The sequence below is a fragment of the Cervus elaphus genome, chromosome 22 (genome assembly GCF_910594005.1).
Source record: "Cervus elaphus chromosome 22, mCerEla1.1, whole genome shotgun sequence".
NCBI classification, from domain to species: domain Eukaryota; kingdom Metazoa; phylum Chordata; class Mammalia; order Artiodactyla; family Cervidae; genus Cervus; species Cervus elaphus.
In genome coordinates, this window is record NC_057836.1 from 85,435,244 (window position 1) to 85,459,954 (window position 24,711).

The 24,711-nt window shown below is 44.6% G+C and overlaps 1 protein-coding gene across 1 annotated transcript in view; it reads right to left on the reverse strand.

Moving 5' to 3' along the window:
- Positions 1-20,747: 20,747 nt before the first annotated feature.
- The window catches only part of LOC122680773 (proto-oncogene tyrosine-protein kinase receptor Ret-like), a 49,748-nt gene continuing 45,784 nt past the window's right edge, over positions 20,748-24,711 (reverse strand). The window contains 4 exon segments of the mRNA XM_043882451.1: positions 20,748-21,019; positions 22,493-22,513; positions 22,515-22,596; positions 23,644-23,781. Of these exon segments, the coding sequence (XP_043738386.1) occupies positions 20,840-21,019; positions 22,493-22,513; positions 22,515-22,596; positions 23,644-23,781 (421 nt within the window). The 3' untranslated portion in view covers positions 20,748-20,839.

Sequence of the window (24,711 nt, forward strand, 5' to 3'; positions counted from 1 at the left end):
ACACAAGGGGCGAAAATCAGAGGAGGATCAAAAGTATGGCACTACGTGGAGTAAGAGAAGTGTGAAAAACCCGAGGCGAAGAAACAGGGGAGAAGAATACGAGGAGCAAGAAAAAAAAAGCAAAATACAAAAACGAGGAGAACACAAGGGGCGAAAATCAGAGGAGGATCAAAAGTGTGGCACTACGTGGAGTAAGAGAAGTGTGAAAAACCCGAGGCGAAGAAACAGGGGAGAAGAATACGAGGAGCAAGAAAAAAAAAGCAAAATACAAAAACGAGGAGAACACAAGGGGCGAAAAGCAGAGGAGGAGCAACAGTATGCCACTACGAGGAGTAAGAGAAGTGTGAAAATGCTGATGCGAAGAAACAGGGGAGAAGAATACGAGGAGAAAGAAAAAAAAAGCAAAATACAAAAACGAGGAGAACACAAGGGGCGAAAATCAGAGGAGGATCAACAGTATGCCACTACGTGGAGTAAGAGAAGTGTGAAAATGCTGATGCGAAGAAACAGGGGAGAAGAATACGAGGAGCAAGAAAAAAAAAGCAAAATACAAAAACGAGGAGAACACAAGGGGCGAAAATCAGAGGAGGATCAACAGTATGCCACTACGTGGAGTAAGAGAAGTGTGAAAAACCCGAGGCGAAGAAACAGGGGAGAAGAATACGAGGAGCAAGAAAAAAAAAGCAAAATACAAAAACGAGGAGAACACAAGGGGCGAAAATCAGAGGAGGATCAAAAGTGTGGCACTACGTGGAGTAAGAGAAGTGTGAAAAACCCGAGGCGAAGAAACAGGGGAGAAGAATACGAGGAGCAAGAAAAAAAAAGCAAAATACAAAAACGAGGAGAACACAAGGGGCGAAAATCAGAGGAGGATCAACAGTATGCCACTACGTGGAGTAAGAGAAGTGTGAAAAACCCGAGGCGAAGAAACAGGGGAGAAGAATACGAGGAGCAAGAAAAAAAAAGCAAAATACAAAAACGAGGAGAACACAAGGGGCGAAAATCAGAGGAGGATCAACAGTATGCCACTACGTGGAGAAAGAGAAGTGTGAAAAACGCGAGGCGAAGAAACAGGGGAGAAAAATACGAGGAGCAAGAAAAAAAAAGCAAAATACAAAAACGAGGAGAACACAAGGGGCGAAAATCAGAGGAGGATCAACAGTATGCCACTACGTGGAGTAAGAGAAGTGTGAAAATGCTGATGCGAAGAAACAGGGGAGAAGAATACGAGGAGCAAGAAAAAAAAAGCAAAATACAAAAACGAGGAGACCACAAGGGGCGAAAATCAGAGGAGGATCAACAGTATGCCACTACGTGGAGTAAGAGAAGTGTGAAAAACCCGAGGCGAAGAAACAGGGGAGAAGAATACGAGGAGCAAGAAAAAAAAAGCAAAATACAAAAACGAGGAGAACACAAGGGGCGAAAATCAGAGGAGGATCAAAAGTGTGGCACTACGTGGAGTAAGAGAAGTGTGAAAAACCCGAGGCGAAGAAACAGGGGAGAAGAATACGAGGAGCAAGAAAAAAAAAGCAAAATACAAAAACGAGGAGAACACAAGGGGCGAAAATCAGAGGAGGATCAAAAGTGTGGCACTACGTGGAGTAAGAGAAGTGTGAAAAACCCGAGGCGAAGAAACAGGGGAGAAGAATACGAGGAGCAAGAAAAAAAAAGCAAAATACAAAAACGAGGAGAACACAAGGGGCGAAAATCAGAGGAGGATCATCAGTATGCCACTACGTGGAGTAAGAGAAGTGTGAAAAACCCGAGGCGAAGAAACAGGGGAGAAGAATACGAGGAGCAAGAAAAAAAAAGCAAAATACAAAAACGAGGAGAACACAAGGGGCGAAAATCAGAGGAGGATCAACAGTATGCCACTACGTGGAGTAAGAGAAGTGTGAAAAACCCGAGGCGAAGAAACAGGGGAGAAGAATACGAGGAGCAAGAAAAAAAAAGCAAAATACAAAAACGAGGAGAACACAAGGGGCGAAAATCAGAGGAGGATCAAAAGTGTGGCACTACGTGGAGTAAGAGAAGTGTGAAAATGCTGATGCGAAGAAACAGGGGAGAAGAATACGAGGAGCAAGAAAAAAAAAGCAAAATACAAAAACGAGGAGAACACAAGGGGCGAAAATCAGAGGAGGATCAACAGTATGCCACTACGTGGAGTAAGAGAAGTGTGAAAATGCTGATGCGAAGAAACAGGGGAGAAGAATACGAGGAGCAAGAAAAAAAAAGCAAAATACAAAAACGAGGAGAACACAAGGGGCGAAAATCAGAGGAGGATCAAAAGTGTGGCACTACGTGGAGTAAGAGAAGTGTGAAAAACCCGAGCCGAAGAAACAGGGGAGAAGAATACGAGGAGCAAGAAAAAAAAAGCAAAATACAAAAACGAGGAGAACACAAGGGGCGAAAATCAGAGGAGGATCAACAGTATGCCACTACGTGGAGTAAGAGAAGTGTGAAAATGCTGATGCGAAGAAACAGGGGAGAAGAATACGAGGAGCAAGAAAAAAAAAGCAAAATACAAAAACGAGGAGAACACAAGGGGCGAAAATCAGAGGAGGATCAACAGTATGCCACTACGTGGAGTAAGAGAAGTGTGAAAAACCCGAGGCGAAGAAACAGGGGAGAAGAATACGAGGAGCAAGAAAAAAAAAGCAAAATACAAAAACGAGGAGAACACAAGGGGCGAAAATCAGAGGAGGATCAACAGTATGCCACTACGTGGAGTAAGAGAAGTGTGAAAAACCCGAGGCGAAGAAACAGGGGAGAAGAATACGAGGAGCAAGAAAAAAAAAGCAAAATACAAAAACGAGGAGAACACAAGGGGCGAAAATCAGAGGAGGATCAACAGTATGCCACTACGTGGAGTAAGAGAAGTGTGAAAAACCCGAGGCGAAGAAACAGGGGAGAAGAATACGAGGAGCAAGAAAAAAAAAGCAAAATACAAAAACGAGGAGAACACAAGGGGCGAAAATCAGAGGAGGATCAACAGTATGCCACTACGTGGAGTAAGAGAAGTGTGAAAAACCCGAGGCGAAGAAACAGGGGAGAAGAATACGAGGAGCAAGAAAAAAAAAGCAAAATACAAAAACGAGGAGAACACAAGGGGCGAAAATCAGAGGAGGATCAACAGTATGCCACTACGTGGAGTAAGAGAAGTGTGAAAATGCTGATGCGAAGAAACAGGGGAGAAGAATACGAGGAGCAAGGAAAAAAAAGCAAAATACAAAAACGAGGAGACCACAAGGGGCGAAAATCAGAGGAGGATCAACAGTATGCCACTACGTGGAGTAAGAGAAGTGTGAAAAACCCGAGGCGAAGAAACAGGGGAGAAGAATACGAGGAGCAAGAAAAAAAAAGCAAAATACAAAAACGAGGAGAACACAAGGGGCGAAAATCATAGGAGGATCAAAAGTGTGGCAGTACGTGGAGTAAGAGAAGTGTGAAAAACCCGAGTCGAAGAAACAGGGGAGAAGAATACGAGGAGCAGGAAAAAAAAAGCAAAATACAAAAACGAGGAGAACACAAGGGGCGAAAATCAGAGGAGGATCAACAGTATGCCACTACGTGGAGTAAGAGAAGTGTGAAAAACCCGAGGCGAAGAAACAGGGGAGAAGAATACGAGGAGCAAGAAAAAAAAAGCAAAATACAAAAACGAGGAGAACACAAGGGGCGAAAATCAGAGGAGGATCAACAGTATGCCACTACGTGGAGTAAGAGAAGTGTGAAACACCCGAGGCGAAGAAACAGGGGAGAAGAATACGAGGAGCAAGAAAAAAAAAGCAAAATACAAAAACGAGGAGAACACAAGGGGCGAAAATCAGAGGAGGATCAACAGTATGCCACTACGTGGAGTAAGAGAAGTGTGAAAATGCTGATGCGAAGAAACAGGGGAGAAGAATACGAGGAGCAAGGAAAAAAAAGCAAAATACAAAAACGAGGAGACCACAAGGGGCGAAAATCAGAGGAGGATCAACAGTATGCCACTACGTGGAGTAAGAGAAGTGTGAAAAACCCGAGGCGAAGAAACAGGGGAGAAGAATAGGAGGAGCAAGAAAAAAAAAGCAAAATACAAAAACGAGGAGAACACAAGGGGCGAAAATCAGAGGAGGATCAAAAGTGTGGCAGTACGTGGAGTAAGAGAAGTGTGAAAAACCCGAGGCTAAGAAACAGGGGAGAAGAATACGAGGAGCAAGAAAAAAAAAGCAAAATACAAAAACGAGGAGAACACAAGGGGCGAAAATCAGAGGAGGATCAACAGTATGCCACTACGTGGAGTAAGAGAAGTGTGAAAAACCCGAGGCGAAGAAACAGGGGAGAAGAATACGAGGAGCAAGAAAAAAAAAGCAAAATACAAAAACGAGGAGAACACAAGGGGCGAAAATCAGAGGAGGATCAACAGTATGCCACTACGTGGAGTAAGAGAAGTGTGAAAATGCTGATGCGAAGAAACAGGGGAGAAGAATACGAGGAGCAAGAAAAAAAAAGCAAAATACAAAAACGAGGAGAACACAAGGGGCGAAAATCAGAGGAGGATCAACAGTATGCCACTACGTGGAGTAAGAGAAGTGTGAAAATGCTGATGCGAAGAAACAGGGGAGAAGAATACGAGGAGCAAGAAAAAAAAAGCAAAATACAAAAACGAGGAGAACACAAGGGGCGAAAATCAGAGGAGGATCAACAGTATGCCACTACGTGGAGTAAGAGAAGTGTGAAAATGCTGATGCGAAGAAACAGGGGAGAAGAATACGAGGAGCAAGAAAAAAAAAGCAAAATACAAAAACGAGGAGAACACAAGGGGCGAAAATCAGAGGAGGATCAACAGTATGCCACTACGTGGAGTAAGAGAAGTGTGAAAAACCCGAGGCGAAGAAACAGGGGAGAAGAATACGAGGAGCAAGAAAAAAAAAGCAAAATACAAAAACGAGGAGAACACAAGGGGCGAAAATCAGAGGAGGATCAACAGTATGCCACTACGTGGAGTAAGAGAAGTGTGAAAAACCCGAGGCGAAGAAACAGGGGAGAAGAATACGAGGAGCAAGAAAAAAAAAGCAAAATACAAAAACGAGGAGAAAACAAGGGGCGAAAATCAGAGGAGGATCAACAGTATGCCACTACGTGGAGTAAGAGAAGTGTGAAAAACCCGAGGCAAAGAAACAGGGGAGAAGAATACGAGGAGCAAGAAAAAAAAAGCAAAATACAAAAACGAGGAGAACACAAGGGGCGAAAATCAGAGGAGGATCAACAGTATGCCACTACGTGGAGTAAGAGAAGTGTGAAAAACCCGAGGCGAAGAAACAGGGGAGAAGAATACGAGGAGCAAGAAAAAAAAAGCAAAATACAAAAACGAGGAGAACACAAGGGGCGAAAATCAGAGGAGGATCAACAGTATGCCACTACGTGGAGTAAGAGAAGTGTGAAAAACCCGAGGCGAAGAAACAGGGGAGAAGAATACGAGGAGCAAGAAAAAAAAAGCAAAATACAAAAACGAGGAGAACACAAGGGGCGAAAATCAGAGGAGGATCAACAGTATGCCACTACGTGGAGTAAGAGAAGTGTGAAAAACCCGAGGCGAAGAAACAGGGGAGAAGAATACGAGGAGCAAGAAAAAAAAAGCAAAATACAAAAACGAGGAGAACACAAGGGGCGAAAATCAGAGGAGGATCAACAGTATGCCACTACGTGGAGTAAGAGAAGTGTGAAAAACCCGAGGCGAAGAAACAGGGGAGAAGAATACGAGGAGCAAGAAAAAAAAAGCAAAATACAAAAACGAGGAGAACACAAGGGGCGAAAATCAGAGGAGGATCAAAAGTGTGGCAGTACGTGGAGTCAGAGAAGTGTGAAAATGCTGATGCGAAGAAACAGGGGAGAAGAATACGAGGAGCAAGAAAAAAAAAGCAAAATACAAAAACGAGGAGAACACAAGGGGCGAAAATCAGAGGAGGATCAACAGTATGCCACTACGTGGAGTAAGAGAATTGTGAAAAACCCGAGGCGAAGAAACAGGGGAGAAGAATACGAGGAGCAAGAAAAAAAAAGCAAAATACAAAAACGAGGAGAACACAAGGGGCGAAAATCAGAGGAGGATCAACAGTATGCCACTACGTGGAGTAAGAGAAGTGTGAAAAACCCGAGGCGAAGAAACAGGGGAGAAGAATACGAGGAGCAAGAAAAAAAAAGCAAAATACAAAAACGAGGAGAACACAAGGGGCGAAAATCAGAGGAGGATCAACAGTATGCCACTACGTGGAGTAAGAGAAGTGTGAAAATGCTGATGCGAAGAAACAGGGGAGAAGAATACGAGGAGCAAGAAAAAAAAAGCAAAATACAAAAACGAGGAGAACACAAGGGGCGAAAATCAGAGGAGGATCAAAAGTATGGCACTACGTGGAGTAAGAGAAGTGTGAAAAACCCGAGGCGAAGAAACAGGGGAGAAGAATACGAGGAGCAAGAAAAAAAAAGCAAAATACAAAAACGAGGAGAACACAAGGGGCGAAAATCAGAGGAGGATCAAAAGTGTGGCAGTACGTGGAGTAAGAGAAGTGTGAAAAACCCGAGGCGAAGAAACAGGGGAGAAGAATACGAGGAGCAAGAAAAAAAAAGCAAAATACAAAAACGAGGAGAACACAAGGGGCGAAAATCAGAGGAGGATCAACAGTATGCCACTACGTGGAGTAAGAGAAGTGTGAAAATGCTGATGCGAAGAAACAGGGGAGAAGAATACGAGGAGCAAGAAAAAAAAAGCAAAATACAAAAACGAGGAGAACACAAGGGGCGAAAATCAGAGGAGGATCAACAGTATGCCACTACGTGGAGTAAGAGAAGTGTGAAAATGCTGATGCGAAGAAACAGGGGAGAAGAATACGAGGAGCAAGAAAAAAAAAGCAAAATACAAAAACGAGGAGAACACAAGGGGCGAAAATCAGAGGAGGATCAACAGTATGCCACTACGTGGAGTAAGAGAAGTGTGAAAAACCCGAGGCGAAGAAACAGGGGAGAAGAATACGAGGAGCAAGAAAAAAAAAGCAAAATACAAAAACGAGGAGAACACAAGGGGCGAAAATCAGAGGAGGATCAAAAGTGTGGCACTACGTGGAGTAAGAGAAGTGTGAAAAACCCGAGGCGAAGAAACAGGGGAGAAGAATACGAGGAGCAAGAAAAAAAAAGCAAAATACAAAAACGAGGAGAACACAAGGGGCGAAAATCAGAGGAGGATCAACAGTATGCCACTACGTGGAGTAAGAGAAGTGTGAAAAACCCGAGGCGAAGAAACAGGGGAGAAGAATACGAGGAGCAAGAAAAAAAAAGCAAAATACAAAAACGAGGAGAACACAAGGGGCGAAAATCAGAGGAGGATCAACAGTATGCCACTACGTGGAGTAAGAGAAGTGTGAAAAACGCGAGGCGAAGAAACAGGGGAGAAAAATACGAGGAGCAAGAAAAAAAAAGCAAAATACAAAAACGAGGAGAACACAAGGGGCGAAAATCAGAGGAGGATCAACAGTATGCCACTACGTGGAGTAAGAGAAGTGTGAAAATGCTGATGCGAAGAAACAGGGGAGAAGAATACGAGGAGCAAGAAAAAAAAAGCAAAATACAAAAACGAGGAGACCACAAGGGGCGAAAATCAGAGGAGGATCAACAGTATGCCACTACGTGGAGTAAGAGAAGTGTGAAAAACCCGAGGCGAAGAAACAGGGGAGAAGAATACGAGGAGCAAGAAAAAAAAAGCAAAATACAAAAACGAGGAGAACACAAGGGGCGAAAATCAGAGGAGGATCAAAAGTGTGGCACTACGTGGAGTAAGAGAAGTGTGAAAAACCCGAGGCGAAGAAACAGGGGAGAAGAATACGAGGAGCAAGAAAAAAAAAGCAAAATACAAAAACGAGGAGAACACAAGGGGCGAAAATCAGAGGAGGATCAAAAGTGTGGCACTACGTGGAGTAAGAGAAGTGTGAAAAACCGAGGCGAAGAAACAGGGGAGAAGAATACGAGGAGCAAGAAAAAAAAAGCAAAATACAAAAACGAGGAGAACACAAGGGGCGAAAATCAGAGGAGGATCATCAGTATGCCACTACGTGGAGTAAGAGAAGTGTGAAAAACCCGAGGCGAAGAAACAGGGGAGAAGAATACGAGGAGCAAGAAAAAAAAAGCAAAATACAAAAACGAGGAGAACACAAGGGGCGAAAATCAGAGGAGGATCAACAGTATGCCACTACGTGGAGTAAGAGAAGTGTGAAAAACCCGAGGCGAAGAAACAGGGGAGAAGAATACGAGGAGCAAGAAAAAAAAAGCAAAATACAAAAACGAGGAGAACACAAGGGGCGAAAATCAGAGGAGGATCAAAAGTGTGGCAGTACGTGGAGTAAGAGAAGTGTGAAAATGCTGATGCGAAGAAACAGGGGAGAAGAATACGAGGAGCAAGAAAAAAAAAGCAAAATACAAAAACGAGGAGAACACAAGGGGCGAAAATCAGAGGAGGATCAACAGTATGCCACTACGTGGAGTAAGAGAAGTGTGAAAATGCTGATGCGAAGAAACAGGGGAGAAGAATACGAGGAGCAAGAAAAAAAAAGCAAAATACAAAAACGAGGAGAACACAAGGGGCGAAAATCAGAGGAGGATCAACAGTATGCCACTACGTGGAGTAAGAGAAGTGTGAAAAACCCGAGGCGAAGAAACAGGGGAGAAGAATACGAGGAGCAAGAAAAAAAAAGCAAAATACAAAAACGAGGAGAACACAAGGGGCGAAAATCAGAGGAGGATCAAAAGTGTGGCACTACGTGGAGTAAGAGAAGTGTGAAAAACCCGAGCCGAAGAAACAGGGGAGAAGAATACGAGGAGCAAGAAAAAAAAAGCAAAATACAAAAACGAGGAGAACACAAGGGGCGAAAATCAGAGGAGGATCAACAGTATGCCACTACGTGGAGTAAGAGAAGTGTGAAAATGCTGATGCGAAGAAACAGGGGAGAAGAATACGAGGAGCAAGAAAAAAAAAGCAAAATACAAAAACGAGGAGAACACAAGGGGCGAAAATCAGAGGAGGATCAACAGTATGCCACTACGTGGAGTAAGAGAAGTGTGAAAAACCCGAGGCGAAGAAACAGGGGAGAAGAATACGAGAAGCAAGAAAAAAAAAGCAAAATACAAAAACGAGGAGAACACAAGGGGCGAAAATCAGAGGAGGATCAACAGTATGCCACTACGTGGAGTAAGAGAAGTGTGAAAAACCCGAGGCGAAGAAACAGGGGAGAAGAATACGAGGAGCAAGAAAAAAAAAGCAAAATACAAAAACGAGGAGAACACAAGGGGCGAAAATCAGAGGAGGATCAACAGTATGCCACTACGTGGAGTAAGAGAAGTGTGAAAAACCCGAGGCAAAGAAACAGGGGAGAAGAATACGAGGAGCAAGAAAAAAAAAGCAAAATACAAAAACGAGGAGAACACAAGGGGCGAAAATCAGAGGAGGATCAACAGTATGCCACTACGTGGAGTAAGAGAAGTGTGAAAAACCCGAGGCGAAGAAACAGGGGAGAAGAATACGAGGAGCAAGAAAAAAAAAGCAAAATACAAAAACGAGGAGAACACAAGGGGCGAAAATCAGAGGAGGATCAACAGTATGCCACTACGTGGAGTAAGAGAAGTGTGAAAATGCTGATGCGAAGAAACAGGGGAGAAGAATACGAGGAGCAAGGAAAAAAAAGCAAAATACAAAAACGAGGAGACCACAAGGGGCGAAAATCAGAGGAGGATCAACAGTATGCCACTACGTGGAGTAAGAGAAGTGTGAAAAACCCGAGGCGAAGAAACAGGGGAGAAGAATACGAGGAGCAAGAAAAAAAAAGCAAAATACAAAAACGAGGAGAACACAAGGGGCGAAAATCATAGGAGGATCAAAAGTGTGGCAGTACGTGGAGTAAGAGAAGTGTGAAAAACCCGAGTCGAAGAAACAGGGGAGAAGAATACGAGGAGCAGGAAAAAAAAAGCAAAATACAAAAACGAGGAGAACACAAGGGGCGAAAATCAGAGGAGGATCAACAGTATGCCACTACGTGGAGTAAGAGAAGTGTGAAAAGCCCGAGGCGAAGAAACAGGGGAGAAGAATACGAGGAGCAAGAAAAAAAAAGCAAAATACAAAAACGAGGAGAACACAAGGGGCGAAAATCAGAGGAGGATCAACAGTATGCCACTACGTGGAGTAAGAGAAGTGTGAAAAACCCGAGGCGAAGAAACAGGGGAGAAGAATACGAGGAGCAAGAAAAAAAAAGCAAAATACAAAAACGAGGAGAACACAAGGGGCGAAAATCAGAGGAGGATCAACAGTATGCCACTACGTGGAGTAAGAGAAGTGTGAAAAACCCGAGGCGAAGAAACAGGGGAGAAGAATACGAGGAGCAAGAAAAAAAAAGCAAAATACAAAAACGAGGAGAACACAAGGGGCGAAAATCAGAGGAGGATCAAAAGTGTGGCACTACGTGGAGTAAGAGAAGTGTGAAAAACCCGAGGCGAAGAAACAGGGGAGAAGAATACGAGGAGCAAGAAAAAAAAAGCAAAATACAAAAACGAGGAGAACACAAGGGGTGAAAATCAGAGGAGGATCAACAGTATGCCACAACGTGGAGTAAGAGAAGTGTGAAAAACCCGAGGAGAAGAAACAGGGGAGAAGAATACGAGGAGCAAGAAAAAAAAAGCAAAATACAAAAACGAGGAGAACACAAGGGGCGAAAATCAGAGGAGGATCAACCGTATGCCACTACGTGGAGTAAGAGAAGTGTGAAAAACCCGAGGCGAAGAAACAGGGGAGAAGAATACGAGGAGCAAGAAAAAAAAAGCAAAATACAAAAACGAGGAGAACACAAGGGGCGAAAATCAGAGGAGGATCAAAGTGTGGCACTACGTGGAGTAAGAGAAGTGTGAAAAACCCGAGGCGAAGAAACAGGGGAGAAGAATACGAGGAGCAAGAAAAAAAAAGCAAAATACAAAAACGAGGAGAACACAAGGGGCGAAAATCAGAGGAGGATCAACAGTATGCCACTACGTGGAGTAAGAGAAGTGTGAAAAACCCGAGGCGAAGAAACAGGGGAGAAGAATACGAGGAGCAAGAAAAAAAAAGCAAAATACAAAAACGAGGAGAACACAAGGGGCGAAAATCAGAGGAGGATCAACAGTATGCCACTACGTGGAGTAAGAGAAGTGTGAAAAACCCGAGGCAAAGAAACAGGGGAGAAGAATACGAGGAGCAAGAAAAAAAAAGCAAAATACAAAAACGAGGAGAACACAAGGGGCGAAAATCAGAGGAGGATCAACAGTATGCCACTACGTGGAGTAAGAGAAGTGTGAAAAACCCGAGGCGAAGAAACAGGGGAGAAGAATACGAGGAGCAAGAAAAAAAAAGCAAAATACAAAAACGAGGAGAACACAAGGGGCGAAAATCAGAGGAGGATCAACAGTATGCCACTACGTGGAGTAAGAGAAGTGTGAAAATGCTGATGCGAAGAAACAGGGGAGAAGAATACGAGGAGCAAGGAAAAAAAAGCAAAATACAAAAACGAGGAGACCACAAGGGGCGAAAATCAGAGGAGGATCAACAGTATGCCACTACGAGGAGTAAGAGAAGTGTGAAAAACCCGAGGCGAAGAAACAGGGGAGAAGAATACGAGGAGCAAGAAAAAAAAAGCAAAATACAAAAACGAGGAGAACACAAGGGGCGAAAATCATAGGAGGATCAAAAGTGTGGCAGTACGTGGAGTAAGAGAAGTGTGAAAAACCCGAGTCGAAGAAACAGGGGAGAAGAATACGAGGAGCAAGAAAAAAAAAGCAAAATACAAAAACGAGGAGAACACAAGGGGCGAAAATCAGAGGAGGATCAACAGTATGCCACTACGTGGAGTAAGAGAAGTGTGAAAAACCTGAGGCGAAGAAACAGGGGAGAAGAATACGAGGAGCAAGAAAAAAAAAGCAAAATACAAAAACGAGGAGAACACAAGGGGCGAAAATCAGAGGAGGATCAACAGTATGCCACTACGTGGAGTAAGAGAAGTGTGAAAAACCCGAGGCGAAGAAACAGGGGAGAAGAATACGAGGAGCAAGAAAAAAAAAGCAAAATACAAAAACGAGGAGAACACAAGGGGCGAAAATCAGAGGAGGATCAACAGTATGCCACTACGTGGAGTAAGAGAAGTGTGAAAAACCCGAGGCGAAGAAACAGGGGAGAAGAATACGAGGAGCAAGAAAAAAAAAGCAAAATACAAAAACGAGGAGAACACAAGGGGCGAAAATCAGAGGAGGATCAAAAGTGTGGCACTACGTGGAGTAAGAGAAGTGTGAAAAACCCGAGGCGAAGAAACAGGGGAGAAGAATACGAGGAGCAAGAAAAAAAAAGCAAAATACAAAAACGAGGAGAACACAAGGGGTGAAAATCAGAGGAGGATCAACAGTATGCCACAACGTGGAGTAAGAGAAGTGTGAAAAACCCGAGGTGAAGAAACAGGGGAGAAGAATACGAGGAGCAAGAAAAAAAAAGCAAAATACAAAAACGAGGAGAACACAAGGGGCGAAAATCAGAGGAGGATCAACAGTATGCCACTACGTGGAGTAAGAGAAGTGTGAAAAACCCGAGGCGAAGAAACAGGGGAGAAGAATACGAGGAGCAAGAAAAAAAAAGCAAAATACAAAAACGAGGAGAACACAAGGGGCGAAAATCAGAGGAGGATCAACAGTATGCCACTACGTGGAGTAAGAGAAGTGTGAAAATGCTGATGCGAAGAAACAGGGGAGAAGAATACGAGGAGCAAGAAAAAAAAAGCAAAATACAAAAACGAGGAGAACACAAGGGGCGAAAATCAGAGGAGGATCATCGGTATGCCACTACGTGGAGTAAGAGAAGTGTGAAAAACCCGAGGCGAAGAAACAGGGGAGAAGAATACGAGGAGCAAGAAAAAAAAAGCAAAATACAAAAACGAGGAGAACACAAGGGGCGAAAATCAGAGGAGGATCAACGATGTGTCACTACGTGGAGTAAGAGAAGTGTGAAAAACCCGAGGCGAAGAAACAGGGGAGAAGAATACGAGGAGCAAGAAAAAAAAAGCAAAATACAAAAACGAGGAGAACACAAGGGGCGAAAATCAGAGGAGGATCAAAAGTGTGGCACTACGTGGAGTAAGAGAAGTGTGAAAAACCCGAGGCGAAGAAACAGGGGAGAAGAATACGAGGAGCAAGAAAAAAAAAGCAAAATACAAAAACGAGGAGAACACAAGGGGCGAAAATCAGAGGAGGATCAACAGTATGCCACTACGTGGTGTAAGAGAAGTGTGAAAAACCCGAGGCGAAGAAACAGGGGAGAAGAATACGAGGAGCAAGAAAAAAAAAGCAAAATACAAAAACGAGGAGAACACAAGGGGCGAAAATCAGAGGAGGATCAACTGTGTGCCACTACGAGGAGCAAGAGAACTGTGAAAAACCCGAGGCGAAGAAACAGGGGAGAAGAATACGAGGAGCAAGAAAAAAAAAGCAAAATACAAAAACGAGGAGAACACAAGGGGCGAAAATCAGAGGAGGATCAAAAGTGTGGCACTACGTGGAGTAAGAGAAGTGTGAAAATGCTGATGCGAGGAAACAGGGGAGAAGAATACGAGGAGCAAGAAAAAAAAAGCAAAATACAAAAACGAGGAGAACACAAGGGGCGAAAATCAGAGGAGGATCAACAGTATGCCACTACGTGGAGTAAGAGAAGTGTGAAAAGCCCGAGGCGAAGAAACAGGGGAGAAGAATACGAGGAGCAAGAAAAAAAAAGCAAAATACAAAAACGAGGAGAACACAAGGGGCGAAAATCAGAGGAGGATCAACAGTATGCCACTACGTGGAGTAAGAGAAGTGTGAAAAACCCGAGGCGAAGAAACAGGGGAGAAGAATACGAGGAGCAAGAAAAAAAAAGCAAAATACAAAAACGAGGAGAACACAAGGGGCGAAAATCAGAGGAGGATCAACAGTATGCCACTACGTGGAGTAAGAGAAGTGTGAAAAACCCGAGGCGAAGAAACAGGGGAGAAGAATACGAGGAGCAAGAAAAAAAAAGCAAAATACAAAAACGAGGAGAACACAAGGGGCGAAAATCAGAGGAGGATCAAAAGTGTGGCACTACGTGGAGTAAGAGAAGTGTGAAAAACCCGAGGCGAAGAAACAGGGGAGAAGAATACGAGGAGCAAGAAAAAAAAAGCAAAATACAAAAACGAGGAGAACACAAGGGGTGAAAATCAGAGGAGGATCAACAGTATGCCACAACGTGGAGTAAGAGAAGTGTGAAAAACCCGAGGAGAAGAAACAGGGGAGAAGAATACGAGGAGCAAGAAAAAAAAAGCAAAATACAAAAACGAGGAGAACACAAGGGGCGAAAATCAGAGGAGGATCAACAGTATGCCACTACGTGGAGTAAGAGAAGTGTGAAAAACCCGAGGCGAAGAAACAGGGGAGAAGAATACGAGGAGCAAGAAAAAAAAAGCAAAATACAAAAACGAGGAGAACACAAGGGGCGAAAATCAGAGGAGGATCAAAGTGTGGCACTACGTGGAGTAAGAGAAGTGTGAAAAACCCGAGGCGAAGAAACAGGGGAGAAGAATACGAGGAGCAAGAAAAAAAAAGCAAAATACAAAAACGAGGAGAACACAAGGGGCGAAAATCAGAGGAGGATCAACAGTATGCCACTACGTGGAGTAAGAGAAGTGTGAAAAACCCGAGGCGAAGAAACAGGGGAGAAGAATACGAGGAGCAAGAAAAAAAAAGCAAAATACAAAAACGAGGAGAACACAAGGGGCGAAAATCAGAGGAGGATCAACAGTATGCCACTACGTGGAGTAAGAGAAGTGTGAAAAACCCGAGGCAAAGAAACAGGGGAGAAGAATACGAGGAGCAAGAAAAAAAAAGCAAAATACAAAAACGAGGAGAACACAAGGGGCGAAAATCAGAGGAGGATCAACAGTATGCCACTACGTGGAGTAAGAGAAGTGTGAAAAACCCGAGGCGAAGAAACAGGGGAGAAGAATACGAGGAGCAAGAAAAAAAAAGCAAAATACAAAAACGAGGAGAACACAAGGGGCGAAAATCAGAGGAGGATCAACAGTATGCCACTACGTGGAGTAAGAGAAGTGTGAAAATGCTGATGCGAAGAAACAGGGGAGAAGAATACGAGGAGCAAGGAAAAAAAAGCAAAATACAAAAACGAGGAGACCACAAGGGGCGAAAATCAGAGGAGGATCAACAGTATGCCACTACGTGGAGTAAGAGAAGTGTGAAAAACCCGAGGCGAAGAAACAGGGGAGAAGAATACGAGGAGCAAGAAAAAAAAAGCAAAATACAAAAACGAGGAGAACACAAGGGGCGAAAATCATAGGAGGATCAAAAGTGTGGCAGTACGTGGAGTAAGAGAAGTGTGAAAAACCCGAGTCGAAGAAACAGGGGAGAAGAATACGAGGAGCAGGAAAAAAAAAGCAAAATACAAAAACGAGGAGAACACAAGGGGCGAAAATCAGAGGAGGATCAACAGTATGCCACTACGTGGAGTAAGAGAAGTGTGAAAAACCTGAGGCGAAGAAACAGGGGAGAAGAATACGAGGAGCAAGAAAAAAAAAGCAAAATACAAAAACGAGGAGAACACAAGGGGCGAAAATCAGAGGAGGATCAACAGTATGCCACTACGTGGAGTAAGAGAAGTGTGAAAAACCCGAGGCGAAGAAACAGGGGAGAAGAATACGAGGAGCAAGAAAAAAAAAGCAAAATACAAAAACGAGGAGAACACAAGGGGCGAAAATCAGAGGAGGATCAACAGTATGCCACTACGTGGAGTAAGAGAAGTGTGAAAAACCCGAGGCGAAGAAACAGGGGAGAAGAATACGAGGAGCAAGAAAAAAAAAGCAAAATACAAAAACGAGGAGAACACAAGGGGCGAAAATCAGAGGAGGATCAAAAGTGTGGCACTACGTGGAGTAAGAGAAGTGTGAAAAACCCGAGGCGAAGAAACAGGGGAGAAGAATACGAGGAGCAAGAAAAAAAAAGCAAAATACAAAAACGAGGAGAACACAAGGGGCGAAAATCAGAGGAGGATCAACAGTATGCCACAACGTGGAGTAAGAGAAGTGTGAAAAACCCGAGGTGAAGAAACAGGGGAGAAGAATACGAGGAGCAAGAAAAAAAAAGCAAAATACAAAAACGAGGAGAACACAAGGGGCGAAAATCAGAGGAGGATCAACAGTATGCCACTACGTGGAGTAAGAGAAGTGTGAAAAACCCGAGGCGAAGAAACAGGGGAGAAGAATACGAGGAGCAAGAAAAAAAAAGCAAAATACAAAAACGAGGAGAACACAAGGGGCGAAAATCAGAGGAGGATCAACAGTATGCCACTACGTGGAGTAAGAGAAGTGTGAAAATGCTGATGCGAAGAAACAGGGGAGAAGAATACGAGGAGCAAGAAAAAAAAAGCAAAATACAAAAACGAGGAGAACACAAGGGGCGAAAATCAGAGGAGGATCATCGGTATGCCACTACGTGGAGTAAGAGAAGTGTGAAAAACCCGAGGCGAAGAAACAGGGGAGAAGAATACGAGGAGCAAGAAAAAAAAAGCAAAATACAAAAACGAGGAGAACACAAGGGGCGAAAATCAGAGGAGGATCAACGATGTGTCACTACGTGGAGTAAGAGAAGTGTGAAAAACCCGAGGCGAAGAAACAGGGGAGAAGAATACGAGGAGCAAGAAAAAAAAAGCAAAATACAAAAACGAGGAGAACACAAGGGGCGAAAATCATAGGAGGATCAAAAGTGTGGCAGTACGTGGAGTAAGAGAAGTGTGAAAAACCCGAGTCGAAGAAACAGGGGAGAAGAATACGAGGAGCAGGAAAAAAAAAGCAAAATACAAAAACGAGGAGAACACAAGGGGCGAAAATCAGAGGAGGATCAACAGTATGCCACTACGTGGAGTAAGAGAAGTGTGAAAATGCTGATGCGAAGAAACAGGGGAGAAGAATACGAGGAGCAAGAAAAAAAAAGCAAAATACAAAAACGAGGAGAACACAAGGGGCGAAAATCAGAGGAGGATCATCGGTATGCCACTACGTGGAGTAAGAGAAGTGTGAAAAACCCGAGGCGAAGAAACAGGGGAGAAGAATACGAGGAGCAAGAAAAAAAAAGCAAAATACAAAAACGAGGAGAACACAAGGGGCGAAAATCAGAGGAGGATCAACGATGTGTCACTACGTGGAGTAAGAGAAGTGTGAAAAACCCGAGGCGAAGAAACAGGGGAGAAGAATACGAGGAGCAAGAAAAAAAAAGCAAAATACAAAAACGAGGAGAACACAAGGGGCGAAAATCAGAGGAGGATCAAAAGTGTGGCACTACGTGGAGTAAGAGAAGTGTGAAAAACCCGAGGCGAAGAAACAGGGGAGAAGAATACGAGGAGCAAGAAAAAAAAAGCAAAATACAAAAACGAGGAGAACACAAGGGGCGAAAATCAGAGGAGGATCAACAGTATGCCACTACGTGGTGTAAGAGAAGTGTGAAAAACCCGAGGCGAAGAAACAGGGGAGAAGAATACGAGGAGCAAGAAAAAAAAAGCAAAATACAAAAACGAGGAGAACACAAGGGGCGAAAATCAGAGGAGGATCAACTGTGTGCCACTACGAGGAGCAAGAGAACTGTGAAAAACCCGAGGCGAAGAAACAGGGGAGAAGAATACGAGGAGCAAGAAAAAAAAAGCAAAATACAAAAACGAGGAGAACACAAGGGGCGAAAATCAGAGGAGGATCAAAAGTGTGGCACTACGTGGAGTAAGAGAAGTGTGAAAATGCTGATGCGAGGAAACAGGGGAGAAGAATACGAGGAGCAAGAAAAAAAAAGCAAAATACAAAAACGAGGAGAACACAAGGGGCGAAAATCAGAGGAGGATCAACAGTATGCCACTACGTGGAGTAAGAGAAGTGTGAAAAACTCGAGGCGAACAAACAGGGGAGAAGAATACGAGGAGCAAGAAAAAAAAAGGAAAATACAAAAACGAGGAGAACACAAGGGGCGAAAATCAGAGGAGGATCAACAGTATGCCACTACGTGGAGTAAGAGAAGTGTGAAAAACCCGAGGCGAAGAAACAGGGGAGAAGAATACGAGGAGCAAGAAAAAAAAAGCAAAATACAAAAACGAGGAGAACACAAGGGGCGAAAATCAGAGGAGGATCAACAGTATGCCACTACGAGGAGTAAGAGAAGTGTGAAAAACACGAGGAGAAGAAAAAGTGGAGAACAATACGAGGAGCAAAAAAGAAAAAAAAAAGAAAATACGAGGAGCAGAAAAGGGGGGAAAATAAGAGGAGGATCAAAAGTGTGGGAATATGAGGATCAAGAAAAGTGGGAAAAACACGAGGAGAAGAAAAAGGGGAGAACAATACGAGGAGCAAAAAAAAAAAGAAAAATACGAGGAGCAGACAATGGGGGAAAATAAGAGGAGGATCAAAAGTGTGGAGATACGAGGAGCAAGAAAAGTGGGAAAAACACGAGGAGAAGAAAAAGGGGAGAACAATACGAGGAGCAAAAAAAAAAGAAAAGAAAAAGTCAAGGAGCAGACAAGGGGGAAAAATAAGAGGAGGATCAAAAGTGTGGAAATACGAGGAGCAAGAAAAGTGGGAAAAACACGAGGAGACGCAAAAGGGGAGAACAATACGAGGAGCAAAAAAAAAAAAAAAAAGAAAATACGAGGAGCAGAAAAGGGGGGAAAATAAGAGGAGGATCAAAAGTGTGGAAATATGAGGAGCAAGAAAAGTGGGAAAAACACGAGGAGAAGAAAAAGGGGAGAACAATACGAGGAGCAAAAAAAAAAAAGAAAAGAAAAATTCGAGGAGCAGACAAGGGGGAAAAATAAGAGGAGGATCAAAAGTGTGGAAATACGAGGAGCACGAAAAGTGGGAAAAACACGAGGAGAAGAAAAAGGGGAGAACAATACGAGGAGCAAAAAGAAAAAGAAAAATACGAGGAGCAGACAAGGGGGGAAAATAAGAGGAGGATCAAAAGTGTGGAAATACGAGGAGCAAGAAAAGTGGGAAAAACACGAGGAGAAGAAAAAGGGGAGAACAATACGAGGAGCAAAAAAAAAAAGAAAAATACGAGGAGCAGACAATGGGGGAAAATAAGAGGAGGATCAAAAGTGTGGAGATACGTGGAGCAAGAAAAGTGGGAAAAACACGAGGAGAAGAAAAAGGGGAGAACAATACGGGGAGCAAAAAAAAAAGAAAAGAAAAAGTCAAGGAGCAGACAAGGGGGAAAAATAAGAGGAGGATCAAAAGTGTGGAAATACGAGGAGCAAGAAAAGTGGGAAAAACACGAGGAGACGCAAAAGGGGAGAACAATACGAGGAGCAAAAAAAAAAAAAAAAAAGAAAATACGAGGAGCAGAAAAGGGGGGAAAATAAGAGGAGGATCAAAAGTGTGGAAATATGAGGAGGAAGAAAAGTGGGAAAAACACGAGGAGAAGAAAAAGGGGAGAACAATACGAGGAGCAAAAAAAAAAAAGAAAAGAAAAATTCGAGGAGCAGACAAGGGGGAAAAATAAGAGGAGGATCAAAAGTGTGGAAATACGAGGAGCACGAAAAGTGGGAAAAACACGAGGAGAAAAAAAAGGGGAGAACAATACGAGGAGCAAAAAGAAAAAGAAAAATACGAGGAGCAGACAAGGGGGGAAAATAAGAGGAGGATCAAAAGTGTGGAAATACGAGGAGCAAGAAAAGTGGGAAAAACACGAGGAGAAGAAAAAGGGGAGAACAATACGAGGAGCAAAAAAAAAAGAAAAATACGAGGAGCAGAAAAGGGGGGAAAATAAGAGGTGGATCAAAAGTGTGGAAATACGAGGAGCAGGAAAAGTGGGAAAAACACGAGGAGAAGAAAAAGGGGAGAACAATACGAGGAGCGAAAAAAAAAAAAAAAGAAAAATACGAGGAGCAGAAAAGGGGGAAAAATAAGAGGAGGATCAAAAGTGTGGAAATACGAGGAACAAGAAAGGTTTGAAAAACCCGAGGCGAAGAAAAAAGGGAGAAGAATACGAGGAGCAAAAAAAAGAAAAAGAAAAATACGAGGAGCAGACAAGGGGGGAAAATAAGAGGAGGATCAAAAGTGTGGAAATACGAGGAGCAAGAAAAGCGGGAAAAACACGAGGAGAAGAAAAAGGGGAGAAGAATACGAGGAGCAAAAAAAAAGAAAAATACGAGGAGCAGACAAGGGGGGAAAATAAGAGGAGGATCAAAAGTGTGGAAATACGAGGAGCAAGAAAAGTGTGAAAAATCCCAGGAGCAGGAAAAGGGGAGAAAAATACGAAGAGCAAAAAAAAAAAAAAAAAAAAAAACAGAAAAATACGAGGAGCAGAAAAGTGTGAAAAATAACAGGAGCATCAAAAGTGTGAAAATACGAGGAGCAAGAAAAGTGTGAAAAATCCCAGGAGCAGGAAAAGGGGAGAAAAATACGAGGAGCAAAAAAAAAAAAAAAAAGACGAGGAGCATGAAAAGGTGTGAAAAATGCGAGGAGCATGAAAAGGTGTGAAAAATGCGAGGAGCCAAAAAAAAAAAAATCCCCTGAGAGTTCTGCCCCGCCCTCTCCTCTATCATCTTAAGCTGCTGGGCAATGTGATCATCACACATATTTTCACATCCTTTAAAAAAAACATAGTTTTAAAAAAAATGCCTAAATGTAAATGGATGCAAAGTCAGACATTTACAAACAAAAAGGTTCAGAGCAGACTTTGGTTTCATTCAAACCAGAAACACTCTTAAAAAGCATTACAGAGAGTAAGGACAGTGCAGAGAGCAGGAACAACGTGGCTAGAATCTAGTAAATGCATGTGAAATTCTACCATAGAGTTTGTTTTCAATCCATGTGGAGGGGAGGGTGCGAGGGAGGGGAACATTATTACAGTCCCCCAGGGGTGTCTCCTCCTCTGACAGGCCATCATCATACAACAGTGAGTCGGATGGGGTGGACACGGCCAGGTCCAAGTAGTCCTGGAAGGGAGAGAGACCTGGTCACTCCTGGAGCAGGTCATTGCTGGACATGCCCACCCCTCCCCACCCCCGCCCTGCCTGATAGCAGAAGCCCCAGCCGAGTCCCACCCCGCACCTATCAATCTCTCGCCAGATCTGAGCCCCTGGCCAGGTCTGTCAGCATGAGTTCCCCCAGCCTCTGGTCCTCATCACAGAAAATCACCTCTTGGAGGCAGAAATGTGTTCCCTCATTGTTCTGGTCCTCTCTCTGCAGCGCTAGGGGCACCAGGCCCAGCACTGGAGAACAGGCCTGTTTATAAAACCTGAGGCTCTGGGATTGCAGTCCCGTGACTCATGTGGGAAGGCCAAGACACATTCCCCATCTGCTCCACACTTTCTGGCTTCCCTCCAGGCACTCCTGCCATCTCCAATATCAAGTCAGGACCAAGAAATCTGAGTCATCGGTGTGGGTTTTGCATAAGATGCTGCTAGAGGCTTCAGCTCCCAAGCAGGATGATTTGTGAGGACCGGCTACTTCCACTGCCCTGGTTAAAGGTGTCAAGAATGCTTCCAGTGTGTTTCTGGCTGGTTCTCAGCACTGTTCTAGGAAAGCTGTTTGTAGGCATCAGCTATTACCTCTGTTTAGGGCAAATCATAGGATGTGCCCAAACGATACACCAAGGTTGGGTTTTATTCCAAGGGGCCCAGTCCATGCATCTTGCCTTCCATGTTTGGAGAAATGACAACTTTCAGTAACTGTGTCAATTTAAGGATGAAACCACCAGAGGGCAAGCAAGGTCTGTGTCTATTTTCTTTACTTGCATCCCCAGCATCTAAGGCAGAATACAGGAGGCAGCCCATTGCCCAATCAATATTAGTGAAAACTGTGTTGATTTCCTCTATCACCTAGAGTTGTAAACTGGAGGCACACAGATATGTTGTTTGGCCCACACTGAGCTTTTGGAAATTGCTATAAAAACTGGGAAACATAAACATCCCTTAAAAAGCCCTGGCATGCTGGCACTCTTATTCCTACAGGTTACATTGTCTATGGTAACAGGTCCTTCAGAGCCAGCTGGTAGGTTACTATTTGTCACAGTTTCCACTGCTCCCTTCACTTCCCACCCCTAGCCAGACCCTTCATAGAATCTGAATTTAGGACACATTCATTCCAACTTTACTTCCTCAAGTTCCATTATTGAAAATAATTTTGTTTGGCTTTGGCATATCTTCTTCCCACCCCTGTCTGTGGAGGGCTCTTCCTAAGTGTCAAGGTAAAAATCCTGGTTTCTCCCTAATTTCAAGAAGTCCAAGAGGCCTGGATTAAGGATAAAGGTTCGTGCCCGCCCCGCCCCCTGCCCCCAGTCTGCCCTGCCCCCTACCAGGAGACGACATGACCATCTCACTCTGCACAGCCGCACTCTGCCTTTGTATTGGGAATTCCATGAACTGGGGTGAGGGAAGTGGCACCAGGGATTGGCTCCGGGTACTCACTCTGCTCTTAACCATCATCTTAGATATCTAGGTCTTTGCTGATGTCGGCAAACACTGGCCTCTTGTCTGGTTCCCGCTTCCAGCACTGCAGCATTAGACTGTACCTGGTGAGACAAACAGGTGGGTGGTGACAATCCAGCAAGGATTGCCCAGTCACAACCACCACACCCAGTACAGTGCACCTGGGCCCCAGAGGCTCTGGTCCAAAATCCCAAAGCTGTTCCTGTGTCACTGACATCCTTCTCTGAGTTGGGCCAGGGTATGATGGGTCAGCAGGGGCTCACAGTGTCTGGCGCTGTGGTCCAGCCATGCTTGTTATGGCAGCTAATGCAGAAATGCCAGTCCTTAAAACTCTTATGAAGGATGAACTGTGTATGAACACAAAAACCTGCCAAGCACACTCTGTCTTGCACCTCCCTCCCTCCCTCCCCTGGGGCTCTGGCAGGGCTGCAGGGGCCACCTTGTGGGTGAGTGCTGGGCCTGTGCCTGCCAGTCTAGGGTGCCCAGGGAGGCAGCACCTACTCACCCTTGCACTCCCACAGCCCTGAGCCAGGCACATGGCAGGTGCATGACAGACTTTGTAGAATGAATGGACCAGTGTGTGTCTAACTATGGACGACCCCCTTCTCATGTGTTCTCAACCTGTTCTCCAAGGATCATCTGATGGAACCACCATTTGATGAGAAGATTCTGGTGCCCTCGAGCTGAAGTCCAGGTGCCATCTGCCTGCTCTTTGTCTGCCTTGGTGTCTCCACTTGGGCGCTCCCCTGTATGTACCCCTGGGGCCATTCTGAATTACCTGCCCCTCCCCAAGCATCCTGGGACAGGTCTCTAGCCTTAGACTGAAGCTGCTCCCTCATCCTTCCACCACCTCTCCTGGGGTCCTGCTCCCCCTCAGCTTGTAAGTCCCCCCAGGAGGCCCACCCAGCCCCCAGTGGAATCTGGGTCCCCAGCATCTGCCATCATGCCCAAGGGTGGTTCTCTGTCATCTGTGCCTTTGTCTTAGCCCGTTGCTTCCAGCTGCCCAGCTCGCCTAGGGCTGGCACCCAGGGCTGCCCAGCAGTGGGAAAGGATGAGTGTGCATGACCCCACCCCTCCAAAACCTGGAGTGTCAGTGGCTGGGGAGGCTGGACCAGAGAAAGCATGCTCACATCTCCTCGCTGCAGTTGTCTGGCCTCTCCATCCGATAGTCTGTCTTCAGAAGGTTGAAGAGCCGCTCTGGAGGAATCCCAGGGTAGGGGTTGCCGCCCAGGGTCACAATCTCCCACAGCAGGACACCAAAGGACCACCTGCAGAACCAGAGGGCCAATGAGCGACTGCACTGAGTCTGTGGCATCCTCAGCGCCCCAGATATCCTCCCCCTGGGCAGCAACAGGACCCGAGTTCCCTGTACAGAGAGTGGTCCAAGTGCCCACAGTTTCAGCCTAGGCTGACCAGACAGATGGAAGTGGAATGGAGGCGGGACCAGGTGTCTGCCTGCCCTGCCCCAACCCCCTGGCAAGCTGCTGCCCAAGCTCAGCCCCCATATCCAAAAAGGGCAGGTGGCTGACCCCTGAGGTGAAGCTCTGTAGCATCAGAGACGGCACAGGGAATGCAAATGAGCACAGTGAAAAGCAGGTCAAACTGAGGCCACAGGGCACCAGGGCACTCTGCAAAACCCCTTCACCTTTTCTGTGTGCCTGGAAATTTTCATAAGATGTTAAAAGGAAAAAACACTGCAATGGGAAAATATCAACTGTGAGGGAAAATTTACTGTCAAGTGGGGACAAAATCATCACAAAACAGCATTATCACACAAGCCCGTTTACAGTAATAAAGAATGCCTGCATGCCACGGACAACTCTAGGCAAGGCCTGTGAGTGCTGGCCGTAGTTATTTTGGGATGGTGGGGCCCCATTGACTTTTAGTCTCATTATGCTTTCCCCTGCATTTCCAGTTGTTTTACAGTCCACTTGGTAATCAGAACACAGCTGTTAAAACTGTTTAAGAATTGCCTTTTCACAGCCTACTTTATTTAAAACATGCAAGGCTGTTTACAGCAGAACATTTGGAAACAAGTCTGTTGTGGTTTTCAAAACAATTGAGAATGCAGTTGGACTTGGAAGACTTGAGTTTTGGTCTTGGAGCAGTTTGGGTACCGGAAACCCATTCAAGGTCACTCCACCCTAAACCTATCTCTGGGTGGGGACCAGTCTCCAGGGACCTGCTTGAAGCCCGCT